The following is a 20286-nucleotide window of genomic DNA, read 5'->3' as shown; positions in this document are numbered from 1 at the left end:
ACGTATAAAGACTGATGGCAGACTAGATTGGGCTCCTCGGTTAGTTTGCTGACCTCTGCTTGAGGCAGTGCTGAGCATAAAGTGGGCAGAACCTGAGCCCCAGTTCACTGACAGGAGCCATGAAAGCCACCAAGAATTGACGCTACCAGCCAAACAGAAGTTAGTATCCAAAATGTCAATGGTGTGAAATCCTTCCCTGAAAAGACTGGCATCACACAACAAGAGGAGGGACTTACTAGAGCATGGAGGCTTCATTCTAAGAGATGCATCTTCTAGGCATTATGAGATTGATAAATTCATACAAGATTCCACAAAACAGACTGGTCTTCCCTCTGCATTTTCCCAGGATACCAAAGGGGCACAATCAAAAAGATGACCTTGAAAACAGTAGCATATTTAAGAATTCACGTGTATTCTATTTCTTTGGCCAGTTACACGTAGTTATTCCTATGTAACCACGTGCTTTTTATTTTTTTTCCTAAAGAGTGAATGAAACCCAGACAGGATTTCTCAGAAGCTAAGATCTGGAAAAAGTAACATGATTAGAGGGCTTAGCTCTTTTGGAAAATAAGGACCCTCTGCTCCATCCATGCTAGATCGCACAGGCAAGGCCAGCAATTCACCCTCAGACATAAAAGTGATCCTTTGCTAGACACACAAGGTCATAAGACCAACTTCCAACACATCAGCATTTGAATTTTAGAGGTCTCAGAAGAAGAAGAAAAAGAGAAAGGGTCTGAGAAAATATATGAAGAGATTACAGTCGAAAACTTCCCAACCATGGGAAAGGAAACTGTCACCCAAGTCACGGAAGGACAGGGAGCCCCAGGCAGGATAGATGCAAGGAGAAACACACCAAGACACACAGTAATCAAACGAACAAAAATTAAATACAAAGAAAAAATATTAAAAGCAACAAGGGAAAAGCAACAAATAACATACAAGGGAAACCCCATAAGATTATCTGCTGATTTTTCAGCAGAAACTGTAGGTCAGAAGGGAGTGGCAAGATATATTTAAAGCGATGAAAGGGAAAAACCTATAACCAAGATCACTCTACCCAGCAAGGCTCTCATTCAAATTTGACAGAGAAATCAAAAGCTTTACAGACAAGTGAAAACTAAGAGAATTCAGCTCCACTAGACCAGCTTTATAAGACCAACTTCCTTCTCCATGACTGAAAAATGTCCAGTTTCCCAGATTACAGCATAATCCATCCAGGGCAGGGATGGTATTTATATCCTTTCCCAGCATCCATACAGGTTAGAGTAATAATCATCACTAATATCTGAGGAGCCGCTATCCATGCCAGGCACGATCACAGTGCTTTTCCCTTCTCATTTAAGAACCTCACAACCCATGTCTTGGGATTTATTATCATTATTATTCCAGGGCTTCCCTGGTGACTCAGTGGTAAAGAACCTGCCTGCCAATGCAGGAGAGCCAGATTTGATCCCTGGGTCGGGAAGATCTTCTGGCATAGGAAATGGCAACCCATTCCAGTATTCTTGCCTGGCGAATCCCATGGACAGAGGAGCCTGGCAGGCTAAGTCGTTAGGGTTGCAAAGAATCAGATACAACTGAGTGACTAAGCACTCACACATCATTATTATTCCATGTTCACAGATAATGAAACTGAGGCCCAGAGAAATTGCATAACTTGCCCCAAACCATGCGCTACTAAGTGTGGAGTGCAGATATGGGCCCAGGTATTGCAGCTCCAGAGCCAGTGCCCTTCTGCTCTATTTATACCATAGCTTCCGAACAATGCAACAACACAGGTGATCAGCACATGTTTGGGGTAGATGACAGTAGTGACTCTGAGAGAAGGAAAGCAAAGGAAGAGATCTGGATTGAAGCTAAACCAAACTGTGCCATGAGCTCACCCTGCACACTCTCCTGGGTGGGGAACCCAGGACTATCTTGAGGGCTCTGCACCCAAACTCAGCTCTAAGAGGGTGCCTGCTACTGGAGGAGCTGAAAGAAGGCCTGTCTGCAGCTCATAAAGAAGATCTTTCTTCAGCCACCTCCCAGGCCCTGGATATGTGCCTACAACTGCAAACAGTGCTCTCTCTCTGACCCTCCGAGAGCCTTCCCTGAGGCAACAGAGCACAGAAAATGGCCCAGGGTAGTCCCTGCCTCCTCTCCACACCTCCCCAAGATCCTAGTGGAGTACAGGGGCCAGGCATTTCTCAGAGACTGGGGTGAGAATGAGGGGCAGCTGAGAAGGAGAGGTGGGAGGAGGCACCATCAAGCTGGGCTACAAATGATAGCTTTGTTCATTAGACCATTTGCTTTCTCCTTCCTCAATACCCAAATGATTTTGATTTTTCTTTCCTTTTTCTTTCTTTTTTACTTAAAATATTTTTGATTCAGAAACTATTTTAATCTCTTCTTTTGTCTAACACTGGCTTCGGGAACAGGAAATATAGTCTAATTACAGTTTTGACTGCATCCCATGGTATATGAGAAGACTGCACTTCTAGTATCTTTTAATATATTGTGTACTTGGCTTCTTTCACAAAAACAGTTATTTAATAGTTTTCAAGCAACTGAATAGCTTTTGATTAGCTTAGCACTCTACACCTCCAAAGTCATTATATGGTGTTATGAGAATGTCATGGGCAAGAAGTCTGATTGCTTTTTTTAACCGATAATATTTTTCAAACAGACCCTAAATATCCTAGCAAAAGATCTTTGTATTCTTGAGAAATATTTATCCTCCAATTTAAATTTTTTTCTGAAACATGTTGTTAAATCACTCCTAATTAAATGTGGCACAAAGCTGTTTCCTTTATTCTGCTGAAAACTATTTACCATTGCTTTCTTTGTCCTACATATTTTGATAACAGGCTGCACAGATTCTGTACATGTAATTATTTCTAACAGTCAGAGAACCTATACTCAGATCCTGGTTTGTCTTTAAATCTGTTGCATCATATTGGCAGAAATCACTTCACATTTCTGGACCTAGGTTTTCCCTTTTGCATAACATGGGGAGCTGAGTTAAAACTTTCAAAACTGTCCTCTGACAATAGCATTCTAGGACAGCTTTCAGTTAGGCTTACATTTACCACCAGGGTCATCATCTCCCTTCCCTTCTGCTCCAAAGTAACCTTTTAAACCAGATTATGAAAGAAGAGAAGATCAACTAGATCTTGAGAATCACCACACTATTCTTGAAAGGAAAAAGAATTTTCTTCACGCACACACACACACAACACATGACATATACGATGCCTGAATGTGAACTTTTCAATAATTAAATGTAATGGACCAATGAGAAAATTTCAGTTCTGGACAACTAGCAAGTATTCGGTAAAGGAATTATTTCTTTTACTTAGGGGCAAATATCAAAAGCTCATATGCCTAGGAGGATCCCGGCAACCCTCTATCTCCCTAGCAATGTTGCCAAAGAGGCTAAGCCTTGGAAAGGACCCAATGGAACAATCAAAGAGAAATTCGAGACTCAGAGGGATTAAACCTAGAATCTTCACCTTTCACAGCCCAGGTGTTACCACAGTATATTAGTCAGATTTGACTCAAGTCACTGCTAGGAAAGACCCAGACACCAGGCTAGGTACAAAGCTCATCAGGCATCTTAAAAATCAACTATTTCTTCAAGGACTCAAGATGCTGGAACAAAATAATATGGATTGGCTTCAGCTTATAATACCTATCTACTATGAAAACTTACAAGAACAATAGCTAAATGTACATAAAATGTGCAAGAAAAATGGGAGTGTTTCCTGGATTGGACTCAATCACACTGGACAAGTCACATAAAGAATGCCAATCCAAAGCCTTGACTTCAGGTGCTCTGAGACCTCCAGCATGTTAAATCATGAGTGCTAAAAGCAGTACTCTGGTTCCCAAGGGCTGATAAAAAAAAAAAAAAAAATTACTGTTGGAATTTCAACCACTAAGCTGGGAAAGATGGTTCAACACCCTCTCTTCAGTTTAAATATCCCCCCCAAGTAGCTCCTTACATTTAGCAGAAAATGACCAGTCTGCTGATCAGGGCAGGAGCTGAGACACACCAGGTGCTTCCCCTGAGCACATCAACAGCTGAATTTAAGATGTGGGAAAAGATACAGAACTGGAGACAAGATAGCCATGACCAGGAGAGAAAGAGAGGTTCCCTGGACTAGAACTTTCCCTTGGGAAATGTAGGAGACCAAAGAAAGAGACCAACACCACTAAGATTTTACCCACGTCATTCCCCTTTCCTGGACTGAAATTCTCTTTCTTTTCCAAATACGAAAACCCTATTTGGAACCCCAGTTTACACTCCTTCTCTCTAAAACTTTCCCAAACCCACCTATTCCACAAAAACTACTCAATTCTCCTAACTCAAATATGTTTCATTTCACTCATCTAAGAATAATGCTCATTCTGTCCTCTGGCATGTCACCTTCTTGTTCGAAGACATCATGTCATTATCCCACTATTATTTAGCTTTTCATATACTTGTACCTCAATTCCTAAATTTGATTTTAATCTTCCTTCCTGAAAGTGAAGTCCATAATCATTTTAGCTTTTTTTCCTCTAAAGGCAGCTGTTCAATATATTGATGAAGGAAGGAGCAGGAGAAGGCAACACAGTACAAAAATGCTCCCTGGTAGGAAGAGCTGGACCCAGAAAGGGCACCAAAATTCCACTCCAGCTGAGAACCAACAGACCCAGGCAGATGCCCGAACACATCTTTTGAAAGGAGGGACGGAAAAGAAGAAAAGACTGAAAGAAAGAGTATTGGGAAGAAAGTGAGGAGGGGAAAGAAAAATAGAGAAAGAAGGAGAAAGAGAGGGAAGGAGGAGAGAAGGATGAAAGAAAGAAAGGAAAGAAAAATGGACAGAACGATGGAGGAAGGAGCAGGAGGAAGGAAGAGGGAGTGTGAAAAGGGGGGAGATAAAGGGATGGAGGACACATCTTACCCTTGAGCTTCCAGGTCCTCCATGTTCATTCTCCTTCCCTCTCTATTTCCAAAGTATCTCTTGGGACCTTACAAGGCACCCAGCACCTAGTTCCAGGCTGGCTGATGTACCTGCATAAAGATGTGTGGGAATCACATCCAAGGCCAATTAGCTTCACTGGTAAGCAGCCACTATCTCCTGTGAGCACAGCAGCCCTGGTCTAGGGAAGCAGGTCCCAGAAACGCTGTGTCTCATGACCCAGGGCTTGGAGCTCTGGAGGCTATCTGGGCAAAAGCCTGGGCGCTGCTGGCCCTCCACCAGGAATGCGGCAGGAGGCCTTCTCCTCTTATTTGTGGCAAGGCATCACATGATGCATTCAACTCACTAGCTTCCTGGGCAGCCCGTCAGGGATCAGGGCTCCTGGACTTCACAGAGTGGGGGCAGGGAGCGCCCCTGAGGACAATGACTGGCACGCAGCCATGCCTCCCTCACTGCCAACCCCCAAGGCACGGCCCTCACCCCTCCTGCACCTGCTTCCTCCAAGCATCCCCAGGAGCTGAGGAGCCAGATGCTCTATGCAGACTGTGCCCCAGACAACACAATGCACAGCTATTTATGGCAATAACATGTCCCCAGTTCTACTGCTCCCTTTCCTCTAAAAGAAACGCTGCCATGTCACAGGTTTAATGTAGGTATTTTTTCAAAGAAATTTACCATGAAGAACACATCCACTGGAAAAACAACGAAGGGGTTCTTGATGGGAAAAGAAAAAGGTCTCAGCCTCAGGGAGGTCTGTAAACTCCTGAAACTGGATGCAGACTTTTGTGTACAAGTAAGTGTCTTCAGTTTTTAGGTGAGAGAATCTATGGCTTTCAGGAGATTCTCAAAGGAAACTGTGACCCAAACAAGAGGAAAACTACCGACATATACAAGGAGCTTATCAGTGAAGGGGAAAGGGTTTGGTTATTTGCCAAAAACAATAGAATTTCATGGAGATGCATGTCCTAGAACTAACCAATTTTGCTAAGATGACAACTGAATTTAGTCCTAGTTTTTTAAGGAGTCTCCATACTGTCTTCTATAGTGGCTGAAGACATACTGATGGCTAATAAACACATGAAAAGATGCTCAACCTCACTCATTATTAGACAAAGGCAAGACAACTGAATTTTAAAATAAGAGCTTTCTTCCCCTTCCATCCCTCACTCAGAGGTCTTTGGGCCTGTTTGTCTGTCCCCATGAGGCCTGCAGCAGATCTGCTGAGGATGGCAAGGGAAGGCCATCGAAATGTGTGCATGTGCTTGATTAAGTGCATGACTACTGGTTCATCACTGCTCTGGATGAAATTCCAAATGAGCAAACCTTGAAAATACTTTGCCTTCTGTCCATCCAATTGCACTCTCCAGAAATAAAAAGTGGCGGTTATGGTTTTAACATACCACATCATTGTCTTGAAACTTAAAATATACTAGAAGAATAACCATGGAGTTATGTGAAATAGTTAAGTAAGCTCTAACACAGCACTGCTGGGGTATGAAAAAGAATCAGGGCAATGTACTTGAGCAAGCACTGAAACACTAAATAATAGGAAAATCTGCTTTATCATTTTATTTTTAAAAAAGCCATTAGCAGACACGACAGCTATTAATCACTTCTCACATATGGCATGGCTGTCACCTTTATGATTCATGTTTTTATCTTGAAAAGATAGTCCTTTATTACCTTTCCTTTTGCACATTCCTTAGGAGTTGTAAAATAAGAAAATAGGAGCTCTGAGATTCTGAGTGCCAGGATCAACATTTAAAAATAAAGCAAGCAAGAAAGTATGCAGTTTTAAATTATGTACAATTTTGTGAAGCTGAGTATTAGCATCTTCATTTCCAAGCTTTAGAAAGCATGCCATCCCTTCTACTGTAGGACTTTGCCTCAACTGCACATGAAATCTTCTAAGCCCTAAGTAGTAAGTATCAGAAATACTCAGATAGCTGTTATTTCAGATGAAAGGCTTAAATAACTGGTTCAAAGTAGTGGGCATGGTATTGCGTCAGTATGTAATACAATATATCTGAAAAATAAATTTGATAAATAAAGGTAAATATACATTCATGGGAAACATGAAGATACACATATAAAGGAAGAAGGAAAGTTTGCAATTAGATACTTACTTTTAAAGACAACAGAAGCAACCAATATAAAACTAATGAGAATGTGCTTTAATTTTCTCACTTGACCTAATCATGCAATTTCCTGAACTGCAAATTTAGCCACACTTCAGCAGATCAATCCCTCTACCTCCAGTCCTAAGATTAGAAAAATTTCAGAAGTTCTAAGAACTACGAGCTCTCAGAAACTAAAAATCTAGGATAAACAAATTCTGCTCCTCCAGCAGGACTAGGCAGTCTGTCGCTGCAACATGCCTCCTAGCCATGGAGCTTAAAGGTATGAGAGTCAGAACACAGCACAAACTATACAGTGCTCCATGCTGGTCCTGTCCTTTCTGCCCTTCTCTTCCCAAAGGGTCCTGCACATGAAAGCCAAGAGCCAGTGAGCAGGCCTCCCCTTCCGCAGCGCTGGGCTGCTCACATCCTGCCTGACCTTAGCCTTCAGACCTGCCACAGTGTGGGATGGGGGAAGGCAGGGCCACTCAGCTGAACCCCAGGGCTCTGAGGGCTGCAGCTCCTGAAAGGAAAACCCAGGCACAGCCTGGATACAGATGCAAAGGCTGGGGCCTGCTTACATATCAGCAGAGGCAGCCTGTCACCCTCCCAAACGAATGAATGAATAAATGATGACCCCACAGTCAACCCTGTGGAGCTAAGCAGATGGAAACTCTGGCTATCTCCTTGGGAAAGGGGACCATAGGAACTCCAGGTCCTAAAGGAAGGAACAGCATAAACTTTGAATCAGTAGTCTGCTGCCAGATCACACGATGGAGCATGAGCCTTTCTCCCCCACAGCACAGCTCACGTTTCTCCCTGAGTGGAAGACTAATGCCATCACCTCTCCTTCCCTCCATCCCCCACCACGTCATCCATCTACCACTCACCAGCCTTCTGTGATTTGGGACATCTGGCACATACCCAAGGTCACACCACGAGCTGCAGAACACAAACAATGCTCCACAAAGCAACTCCAAACAGCCATTAAGCATAATTTGGATGCTCTCAACTCTTAACCCTCCTTGTTTCTCTCCATATAAGACACTCGATACACAGTAGCAGCAGATGGTCATGCTTTGTGACATTGCCTAATAACTCTGTCGCCCTGCTTATTTAACTTATATGCAGAGCACATCATGAGAAACGCTGGGCTGGATGAAGCACAAGCTGGAATCAAGATTGCCGGGAGAAATATCAATAACCTCAGATATGCAGATGACACCACCCTTATGGCAGAAAGTGAAGAAGAACTAAAGAGCCTCTTGATGAAAGTGAAAGAGGAGAGTGAAAAAGTTGGCTTAAACAGACACAAAGGGATAAATATTATATGATTCTATTTACATGAAATACCTAAAATAGACAAATTCTTAAGGGCAGAAAGTAGATTAGAGAGGTTAACCAGGAAAGGGGGTGGGAATCTTTGCTTAACAGGTACAGAGTTTCTGTTTGGGGTGATGAAAACTCGGGTGGGAAGTTGATAGCTGTAATGTCTGCACAACATTGTGAACACAGTTAATGCCACTGAATTGTACATTTCAATATAGGTGACAGATGAATGGATAAAGATGTGGTATATATACCCAATGAATATTACTTAGCCATTAAAAAGAACAAAATTGGGTCATCCGTGGAGACATGGATGGACACGGATGTCTTACAGAGTGAAGTCAGTCAGAAAGAGAAAAACAAAGAGCATGTGTTAACGCATATATGTGGAAATCTGGGAAAATGGTCCAGATGAACCTATTTGCAGGGCAAGAAAAGAGACACAGACATAGGGAAGAAATGGGTGGACGTGGTGGGGAGGAAGCGGGAGGTGGGATGAATTGGGAGATTGGGACTGACATATATACAGTACCATGTAGTAAAATAGCTAGCTATGGGGGGGTGGGGACAGAGGGAGAGAGGTCCAGATGGAAGGGTTATATATATACTTATAGCCAATTCACTCTGTTTTACAGCAGAAAACAACACAATATTGTAAAGCAACTATATCCCAATCAATAATAAATAAATAAATGCATGTAGTACTTATTACCTTTTGTCTTCTAAAAAAAAAAGTTGGCTTAAAGCTTAACATTCAGAAAACTAAGATCATGGCATCTGGTCCCATCACCTCATGGGAAATAGATGGGGAGACAGTGGAAACAGTGTCAGACCTTATTTTTTTGGGCTCCAAAATCAGTGCAGATGGTGACTGCAGCCATGAAATTAAAAGACGCTTACTCCTTGGAAGGAAAGTCATGACCAACAGAAGCAACCAATATAAAACTAATGATAGCGTATTAAAAAGCTAGATAGCATATTAAAAAGCAGAGACATTCCTTTGCCAACAAAGGTCCGTCTGGTCAAGGCTATGGCTTTTCCAGTGGTCATGTATGTATGTGAGAGTTGGACTATAAAGAAAGCTGAGCACTGAAAAATTGATGCTTTTGAACTGTGGTATTGGAGAAGATGCTTGAGAGTCCCTTGGACTGCAAGGAGATCCAACCAGTCCATCCTAAAGGAGATCAGTCCTGGGTGATCATTGGAAGGACTGATGCTGAAGCTGAAACTCCAGTACTTTGGCCACCTGATGAGAAGAGTTGACTCATTGGAAAAGACCCTGATGCTGGGAGGGATTGGGGGCAGGAAGAGAAGGGGACGACAGAGCATGAGACGGCTGAATGGCATCACCGACTCGATGGGCATGAGTTTGAGTGAACTCCGAGAGTTGGTGATGGACAGGGAGGCCTGGAGTGCAGCGATTCATGGGGTCACAAAGAGTCGGATACAACTGAGCGACTGAACTGAACTGAATAACTCTGGTTCATGCTGAATGAACATGACTGATGAGGATTCAAGAGCTGTAGTTGTCACTTTGCAGACTAGGGTGCAAAGCATAAATATTCACCTCCTCTAATATTTTAAGTTTCCTCCTAAGTAACCACATTGCATGCTATGTGCTCAGTCACTTCAGTCATGTCTCTTCACAACCCTATGGACTGTAGCCCACCAGGGCTCCTCTGTCCATGGCATTCTCCCAACAAGAATACTGGAGTGAGGTGCCATTTTCTACTCCACGGGATCTTCTTGACCCAGGGATCAAACCCAAGTCTCCTAAGTCTCCTGCATTGGTAGGCAGGTTCTTCACCACTAGTGTCACCTGGGAAACCTAAGTAACCACACTGCACCTCCCTAAATAAATGCTGTGTCTTCTCCCCAACTTAGGGAAGACAATGTTCCCATGATGTCAGGTGGATTTCCATTATTCCATCCCCATAGATAATAACCCCATCCCTTCCTGCAAGTGTTCGCCGGGCAGAAACTGAGGCTGACTGTTGGCGAGGTAGACACACAACAGACATGGAGGGTCAGTGAGCAGGTCTGGTTTCCCCTGAGCCCCATCCCTGGACAAGGAGGGCTGGTGAGGAGCAGAGGCCCAGCTACCTTTCATAGTTGTGCTTGCTTTATTTTTATCTTTTTATTTTTTGGCCACATGGCTTACAGGATCTTAGCTCCCCAACCAGGGGTTAAACTCATGCCCTTGGTAGTCCTAATCATTGGACAGACAGGCAATTCCTTGTGCTTGCTTTAGAAAATAGGGGTTCTAGAAAATGGACCTAACAATCTGCAAAGCCAACAGGGTTCATCACTGAGAGCTGCTCACATGAGCCCATGGACTCAGAAACAGAATTCTGGGCAAGAAGCTCATGATTTACAAACAGCAAAAGAAACTTAGCTAAAAGGATTCCCAGGAGATGGCCCCTCAGGGGTTGTAACATAGTCTCCCGTTTGATGTGACAGTAAAAAGGAGATTCAACTTGCCTCATGTCTTGGATCTTCCTACAATTGCCTCTTTCCAGGAAAATATTTCCTCTAAAATGTTACAGTCACCAGGCAAAACAGGCCCTCTGCAGAAATGCCATGTGAAGGACTCCATGTTACCTCAGGTTGACCAACAGAGATGCTTGGTGTCAAAATTCAGCCTTTAAGGAAGATGATAAATGATTATCCAGCCATCACTCATTTTTCTCATTTACTTTGATTTATCTGTGGAATGTGCATGTGTGACACAAAATACCTGGATAAACATTTTAAAAGTTTGCCCATGAACCAGTGATCCATATGTTTGGTGTCAAGAAGACCACACAGTCAGATGACTGGAGGTTTCTCTTTCTGCTTCTCATCCTAGGGTCTGCTACATTTAAATAACTGCACAGGTCTTGCTGGAGAAGCCCCCCTCCCCTGCTGCTGGTTCATTGGTTTCTATAAAAATAAAAGGAGATCTGATCTCATTGGTCATCCACCAAGAATTGCATTGAGTTATGGCAGCCCTGATTTGGTGGTTTTACTCAGTAAAACTTAACAAGGCCATAAAACATTCAGAGTCAGGCAGAGCACTGGTATCTGAACAACCACAGACTGTTACACACGGAGGGTGAGTATCTACTAGGCCATCTCATGCTCATTAGACAATGAATCCAAATGATGGGAAAGGCAGTATTTTAGTCATTAACCCACAATTAAACATGATTCAGCTGCCAACATTACATACAAACTGCCAGACTTGAGTCCAGTCCTCCATCTATTTCTCTCACTGTAACGAGACAGCAAGAGTGATCCCACAGTGCTTCTCTGGCCATGGCATTTGCCCCAAGGAACACTGAAGGCAATGCATGTCAGTAACTCGTGTGAACTGTAACTTTTTAAATAACACTGGCTGGGATAGGGACCCTTCGGTGAACAATAAAGCCACCACATCTTGTTTTTTTCTGCAACTGGTCATTTAACTGTTGCTTTTCCTTATCATAAACACACATACATTTATTTAATATTTATTTATTTGGCTGTATCAGGTCTTAGTTTTGGCACTCAGAATCTTTAGTTGGGGGCATGTGAGATCCAGTTCCCTGACCAGGGATAGAACCTCAACCTCCTGCATTGGGAATGCAGAGTCTTAGACCCTAGAGCACCAGGGAAGTCCCACACACACACATTTGTGATTCCAAAGCAGGTCAGCCCTGTCTTTAGGAAGGCATCAGCACTAGAAGTAAAGACTGAGGCCCTTGTGCTTTAAAAAAAAAAAAAGTTTAGGAGAAGTTTCTTATCTTTGATGGCTTACAGAAGTCATTAAAACAAGTCAGGGTTTAGAGCATAAGAAAATGGTACTATTCACAGCCTGGTTTAGTGTAACAGTTCTCAAAGTAGGAACCACATTGTTTTATATTATAATACTGTAAATGTTGATAGATTTAACCTAAATAAGCAAAAAAAAAAAAAAATCTTTGAGGTCTTTAATAATTTATGAGAGCATAAAGGTGACCTGAGACCAAAAATCTAAGAACCTCCGCTTTGGTGGAGGGATTGTACATTTTTGAGTAAAATGTTTTTGAAGTTTGTCTCCTTTGTTTCCCACCAGCTGTGTCACCTGAGCCCAGTTACTTAACTCTCCAATCTTCCATTTTCTATGGATCAGACTAATCACCCTCATAATTACCTGCTCATTACCTGATTATGTCTGTGGTGTTGATTCCACACCCCCAGCACCTAGCACTGCACATGATACACGACAGGGTCTCAATAAACAACTGTGAATTGGTTGGTGGGGCGGTTGTGAGGCTTAAATAGGATAATATGTGTAAAGTGCTACTGAGGTCCCTGGAACATGGCAAATGTCACAGGTGCTCAGCAAATGTCAGATCCCTTCCTCATCATCAATGCTATTCTCAGTCACACCCCAGAGGAGAGAAAATGCACAGATTGTCCAAATAAAGTGAATATCTAAGGCGCTGGTCCTCAAAGTGTGGTTCCCAAACCAGCAGCATCAGCATCACCCGGGATATTGTCAGAGATACAAATTATTTGACTCTTAACACTATACCCTCCAAATCAGAAACTCTGATGGTGGGGCCCATAGATCGGTGTTATAACAAAAGGCCTGCAGGAGTTTCTTGATTCCTTCTCCAGTGTGAGAACCATGGCTTTACAATATGAATGGAGTCTTCCTAAAAAAAGAATATCTTGTTCTAGCAGAATTGTGGATTTGACAGTACAGTGTACCCAATATGCTATCTGTTGCTGGCTGCCCAGAATCTTTTGGGTAAAGATAGAGGAGATATATCCCTGGAGAAGAAAATGGCAACCCATTTCGGTATTCTTGCCTGGAAAATCCCATGGACAGATGAGTCCATGGGATCATAAAGAATCAGACATGACTGAGCATGCACACAGACACACACAGGAGATGTATAAATACAATAAATGTCTAATGTGAAGTCTTGTAGGGCAGAGTGATTCATTGTGTATTCTGGCTGTGTATCTGGGGGCCAGTGCTAAACATACTTTGCATTTGAAGTAAATCTGGAATCAGCAGGCGGTTTTACCTTGGAGAAACCCTAGCATAGTCCTTGAGTCATCTCTGTGGCTAGTGTGTGGAAACAGAGGTGAGGGGGAACGGAAGGACGGTGAATGATTGTGCTAGAAGCTGTAAGAGCACATATTTTTTGCTAGTTTTTACTGTACTATCACATACTTCTTCTAGTATTCACAACTCCCTCACAACACAGCAAACCACTGCCTTTAGGGTAATTGCTCCTAAACACGAACCTTAAAGGGATGCCATCAGCCAACAACAACGGTTGTCACTGAGGAATTTCCATGTGCCCACAATATGATCAGATCTTGGGATGCACACATCTTCCAAGGCTCACAACAACTCCAGGGCACAGGCTCTCACATTATTCTCATTTTATATCTGTAGAAACTGAGCTTCAAGAGATTAAGCAGAGCTGGAATTCAAACTCAGGAACACTAATGAGTCTACCTACCCACACAGAACACAATATAATAGAGCACACTTTAGGGAAGGGCTATGATTCAAAGTCAAAATGATTTTTGAAAAAACTCCCATAAATTGTTCACCAAGTACCTTACATGACACTATGACAGCATACAGTAATATATCTGTACGTCACACATTAGATTATATAATAGAAAATCAAAACGCAATGTGAGTATTTTTAACAAGTAATCGAGGGTGTGGAGTTTATTTTGAGGAAACTAAATGCACACTGCAGTCACTAATAAACCTGACTCAGATGCAGGATGTACAATAAGGAAACAGGCACAGAAGGAGCACCCTTGTACCAGAAGGTTCTAAGCACTCTGGTCACAGCAAGCAGCACACAATACAGCCACTACCTGGCAACGCCCATGGTACATGGGGGTGGCAGGCACACGCGTGCACACCAGTGTCACACAACTGGGGCTAGAGAGCAGCCATTCAGGAGGACGTGAAAAGGGAGGATTCGAGCCTTCTTGAGAGACTCAGACACAGAAGGATAGATGAGATACAAAGACCATATGAAACATGGATTTTAAAAAAACACCCTGGTTGAACCCTCCTACACTGTTGGTGGAAATGTAAATTGGTGCAGCCACTATGGAGAGCAGTATAGAGCTAACTAAAAATAAAGCTGCCATATGATCCAGCAGTTCCACTCCTGGGTACACATCTGGGAAAAATAAAAAACATAATTTGAAAAAGTACATGCACCTCAATGTTTACTGCAGCACTGTTTACAATAGCCAGGACGCAGAAGTAACCTAAATGTCCAACAACAGATGAACTGACAAAGAAGATGTGGTACATACATACACAATGAAATATTACTCAGCCGTAAAAAGAGATTGAAATGCCATTTGCAGCAACATGGATGGATCTGGAGATGATCAGGCCAAGTGTAAAAAGTCAGCCAAAGAAAGGCAAATATTATATGATATCACTTATATGTGGAGTCCAAAACATGATAGAAATGAACTCATCTATCAAATAGAAACAGACTCACAGACATATAGAACAGACTTGTGGTTGCCAAGGGAGAGGGAGTCAGGGAGATGGATTCGGGGTATGGGGTTAGCAGAGGGAAACTATTATACAGAATGGATAAAAAACAAGGCCCTACTGTTTAGCATAGGGAACTATAGTCAATATCCTATGGAAATGAAGATGGAAAAAAAAAAAAAGAAAAACAATTCTCTGGTCTTGAAAATGGGATGGGGGGCATCCTAGGTTTGAGTCTTCTTCCTCCTGTTTCTAGCGCTTTGGCATTAGTCCAATTATTTATAAAATGGAACTAATATCTAACCCACAGAATATGTATTTGTAGTGATTTCAGGCATTTATATTTCTATAGTGGAATAATCTTTTCTGCAAATGTGTATTATCTGAAAGAAATTAAAACTCCTTTTAAAAAAGCATTATATCCCCCTTTAATCTTCTCTGGGAAGAACACAGCAGGAATAGAAGGCTCAGAAAGACCAACACTCAGTCCAGGTCCTCTGCTGCCTTACACAGTTTTATCCTCATTTTTACAAATGAGCAAATACAACTTGAGAGATTTAGTAATCTTCCCGAAACCAAACAGCTGTTGAGTGGCAGAACCAGGATCTGAAGCAAGTCTGTTTACCATCTAAACCTAAGCCCTTATCTTAAAAAAACTCAATAAATATCTATCTTTATCAATTATATTACAGCCTAGTGATCCAGAATAAGGGTGAAAGAAAAAGAAATAGCATTATTAATGTAACTGATCAAACTTCCTGGAGCAGCAGCCAGATGCCTGGCCCTGTTTGGGGTTCAGCAGTGAACAAGACAGGAGGAGTTCTGCCTCCTGGGAAGCACGTAGTTGGGAGGAGAAATGGGTGCAGGTTGAGTAATGAATTTCATCTTGCTGGGCCTCTGTTTCCTCAGCTGGAAAATGGGAAGAAGTGTTCCTAATTTTATGAGATTCTTCAGCCCTCACATTCTCTGATTCCGTAAGAAGTGTTTGTGTTCCTCTCTCTTTAAAATTCAGTCAGGCTATGAAATGTGATGAATGTTGTTAGCTGCTCCCCAAATCAACTGTTTCCACCCTTTTTCTCTGAGCAGGCCTTCCTGCCAACATAATTCACAATCAGTCAAGTCACAGAACCTACAGGGCACCCAGCAGAAGAATGACCACCCTGGTTTTTCCAGAGTGCTGCTATCTACCTGGCCAAGTAAACTTAACTCACCTGGCCCAGGTGGCCATCCCTGGTTTCACATCGACACCATCTCAGACTTCCCTGGTGGTTCGATAGTTAAGCATGCACCTGCCAATACACTGGATTCGATTCCAAGTGCTGCAGAACAGTTAAGCCCATGCGCCACAACTACTGAGCCTGCACTCTATAGAGCCCAAGACCTGCAACTACTGAAGCCTGCGCACCTTAAGTCGGTGCTCCCCAAGAGGTGCTCCACTACAGAAGACTGCACAGCCCAAAGAGAGTGGCTCTCACTTGCCACAACTAGAGAGAGCCCTCGTGCTGCAACGGAAGGCCAAGCACAGCCAAAAATAAACAAAATTAAATTAAAAAAACCCCACCACCTCAGGCACAAACCTTGTTTTCCCACTTTGTCTTCAAGTTACTCATTGAAATAACTGCAGAAATATAACAAAGACATCAAATCAGGCATCCTCTGTCCCCAGTGCCTACTAATAAACAGTTTTCCCCAGTGCTTACTAATAAACAGTTTTCTGTCACTTTAATGATAAAGTATTTCTTTCAACCATTCTGCTGCCCTCATTATTTTTCATTTTTGTCATTTTTGTCATTTTGACCACATCTGCAATACTTTAAAAACAGAACCCTGATTTAGGTTGTTCGAGACCCAACCTTTAGAAGTAAGGATTTTGCTGTTATGTTTCTGTTTCCTTTAAAAATCATTTTCCTAAAAAAAATAAAAATAAAAATCATTTTCCTGCTTAAATGAAATTAAGTCAATTATATAGGCATTTATGTTAATGATACTGATGAAAACAACACATAGAGGGCAGTAGTACAGTTGGTTGGACTTAAGAACCTCTATTAGCACAGTTAAATATACATATAAACCAAAGCACATGCTGAGATTTCATCCCCTTTTCCCTCCCTCAGAACTACCCTCTATACACCAGATTCCTTAAAATGCAGGGAGATGAAAAAAAACATGAGTGTAAAGAACTTGAGAGACCATTTCTCGGGGTCTCTGAGACAAAGCAAATGACTCAGTCTCTCTCAACCCACAGGGTTTGTTCATCTCTCCCTCATGATCATCATCTGCCCCTCAAGCCACAACTCCAAGCCAGGGGAACTCCATATTGACTGATTCCAGTACCTAACTCAGCCTAGAGCATAGAGGCTGAGTTCAGCGATTGTTCAACAGACGGATACATGAGACGCTTCTGCTGAAGGGAGGGGTATGGGGACAGGAGGGAAAGGCTCAGATGGAAAGAGAAGAAGGCAGTTTAGGGAGAACTCTCAAGAGAAAGGTCACAGGGATGAGGACAGCCTGCTCACTAAAACACCACTTCCACACACTCCACATTCACTACCACAAGCTTCATTTTCCACAGGCCAACATCCACGCAGGCCTGCAGCTTGCAAACCTGCAAGCCCGAGATTCGAGTCAGGCATTTCTGGGTCTGGAGTCCTGCCTCCAGAGAAACAAAGGGCTGTGAGACTGTAGACAGCATGTCAGGTGTCCAGACGCTAGGACCTGACCAGGCTGGAGTGCCCCATCCAATACTGAAGGCAGATCTCTGTCTCCTCTGTGGAGCAAGGTGGTTTGAGCCAGAGAGTCAGAGGTGCCCCGTAACCAACCCCTCCTCTCTGGGCATCTCCTTGGGGTTCTGTCACCCCGATCTCCAACCCCACGCCCCAGCCAGGAGGTCGGGGCTGGGAGCCGCAGGAGGGCTCCGCTGGTGCTCCGGCGCCCTCTCGCGGCAGTCCGCTCTAACGCCATCTCTCAGCCCTTCCTCCTCCCTCTCCAGTTCTGGGGGATGCACTCGGCTTGGGCACTAGCCAGCCTGATTTTGTTCCTCTTCTCCAAGTGCGATGAAGTGCCCTACAGAGGTTAGCATCTCTTGAATAAGGAAGCTCTTTTAGTCAATACACCTTAAACCTGAGAAGGTTGCTTCTAGAATTAACCTTAAGTACTACATTTTTCTCCTGATGTTTGAAGCTGCAGCTCTAGTTTTCTAAGTCAGAAGAAAGTCAGCAATATGATGTTCTGAGCAAGAGATGGAAAAGCAACATTTTAGAAAGTTTGTTCTTTTTGAATGGATCTTTCATTTAAGACAGAATAAAGGATTCCCCTGTGGACTTTCTTAAACTGGATACACATAAAATCTCTATTTACTTTATTGACTCAATTGTGACATTTAAAATAGAAAGTTAGGACTGAGCATGAGCAATTCTTCATAAAACATGAACATTAACAGGGATGGCTGCAGACAATGACTTTGTACAAATTGAATCACATCTATTGAGTAAATACTGCACTGGCTCCAAGAGACAGCAAAATATTAAGACTCAAGACACCCAGTGAAGGTAGGAGAACCCCTCCCCCACCATCATCCCCGACTTGGACTTGGTCAAGATCATCAGTACCCATGGCCACCACCACAGTAATTATCTCTAGGGAATGTGAGTCTCTTCTCAGAATCAAGAGACTTCCTTAGTAATCAAGAGGGTTGCTTAGTGAGTTCCCTGATCTTGAGCATGTCATCTCTCTGAGGCTCAGTTCCCACATCTGTCAAATTAAACAGCTGGAGTCAATAGATGATCCCCAAGCTCTCTTCTGGTTCTGACAGTCAAAGATTCAAAGTGATAAAATTGTTGTTCACAGTTCAGAGATAAGCCCACCATAGCCCAGCTTAGAGGGGCTACCCGACCCATACAAGGGCACCAAAATCATAGGACAAGGATAAACCTTCCCAAATAAGTCATCCTTATCACGTTCCACTCTTCAAGACTTGCCTTCAGGCCTTCTATGTTTACTCCGTTAAAAAGCTAGTGGTTCTCAAGATGCTTTCCCAAGACTACACCACCAAAGAAAAGACTTCCCAGCATTTGCTAACTTAGGGAAAACATATACTATATGTCATATATATTTAGTAGTTTGTAGCGGAAAGCTCCCACATAAATGTGATTTCTAGTACAGAAAAGACTAAAAGTATATGTAGGCATTACTATGTTTTTACTCTGCAGTCACAAGTTTTAGCAGATTGGTTGAATTTAATGCTAACTGAGGTTCTACTATATATTCCATTTCAAATAACACAGAAAATATAACATTTTGCCTGACCCATTGATTGGGCTTGATTTTGGACTTACCAACCTCCACAAGAACTTCTCACTCAAAGAAAGGATATGTTACTCCAGCCCCCTTAATTTTGATAACATACTTCCCTCAAAAGAAAGACCATTCCAGAATTTTTAGATCATGCTAAAAAGAATCAAAGTTCTATAATCTGTCTTTACTATCTGCATTCAATCAGAAGAAAGGCAAAGTTAAAGGCAACTCTATTATCATATGCTGGCAGGTCAGTTTTAATGCACTATAGGATGGTCTTGAACTATGTGACATTTTATTTTAAGTGCATTGAAACTTTTCTGACTTGATAGATATTTTGTGACTCTAATACACTGGCTACTGTTGCCAAGGAAATATGACTTTGGGTTACTGCAGGGATCCAAAGAGGCTTTTGTTTTTGTTGTTGTTGTTGCTTTTTATTAAATATTAACATGACAAAAATGGGAAAAGTAAATATAGAGAATAAATTCAGCCCCTTTCCTTTTCAAAATGCATGAAATACAGACCCTCTGGTCACATCTCTGATTTAAAAATACAAAGATTTGTGAAGTGACTTTCCAAACTGGTTTAGAGACTTTCTCTCAACCAGTGAGGCTGGTACCACCAGAGTTCTCTTATTTTTTTGTTCTGGATTGAGGCCCCTGTGAAAGTATGTTACACTGATTATACACCATATTAGCTACTAACCGCCAATGTGTTTTATCTCCAAATGGGAAAATCCTTTCTTTATGAGAATAAAGGTGGTTAAAGGTCCAGCGTATTATATTTCAGAAAACTTGCAAAGAGAAGACAGAGAAATGCATGGTGCAAAGTCTATAAATACCTTCAGCTGAGTTTCAAAAGATTCCAATATAGATGAGAATAAAGATTTCACCACTGACCCATTTTTTTTTCCCTCTGTGATTCCTTCTAGCTAGTAGAATCTAAAGTTTTTCAGTCATGAAAGTGGACTCAATCACTGGATAATGAGAAGGATACAGCCTCTATTTCCTGGAATACTCCATGAAACTACTTTGGAAACAGATAACAACTTTGCTTCCCACTAACTAAAGTACAGTATCTTAAAATCAGATGC

The 20286-nt window shown here is 42.3% G+C and overlaps 1 protein-coding gene across 6 annotated transcripts in view; it reads right to left on the bottom strand.

The window, feature by feature from the left end:
• CPNE4 (copine 4) overlaps positions 1 to 20286 on the bottom strand; it is a 676149-nt gene that overhangs the window by 649987 nt on the left and 5876 nt on the right. Inside the window, exon 1 of one of the 6 annotated variants that reach the window (XM_043474405.1) lies at positions 4935 to 5175. The exons of the other annotated variants lie outside the window; for them this stretch is intronic. Coding sequence (XP_043330340.1) covers positions 4935 to 4963 — 29 coding nt within the window. The 5' untranslated portion in view covers positions 4964 to 5175. Of the gene's footprint in view, positions 1 to 4934; positions 5176 to 20286 lie in introns of those variants that run through there. 6 annotated transcript variants of the gene reach the window in all.

Source organism: Cervus canadensis, chromosome 7 (assembly GCF_019320065.1).
Source record: "Cervus canadensis isolate Bull #8, Minnesota chromosome 7, ASM1932006v1, whole genome shotgun sequence".
Lineage (NCBI taxonomy): Eukaryota > Metazoa > Chordata > Mammalia > Artiodactyla > Cervidae > Cervus > Cervus canadensis.
This window is presented reverse-complemented; position numbering and strand designations above follow the sequence as displayed.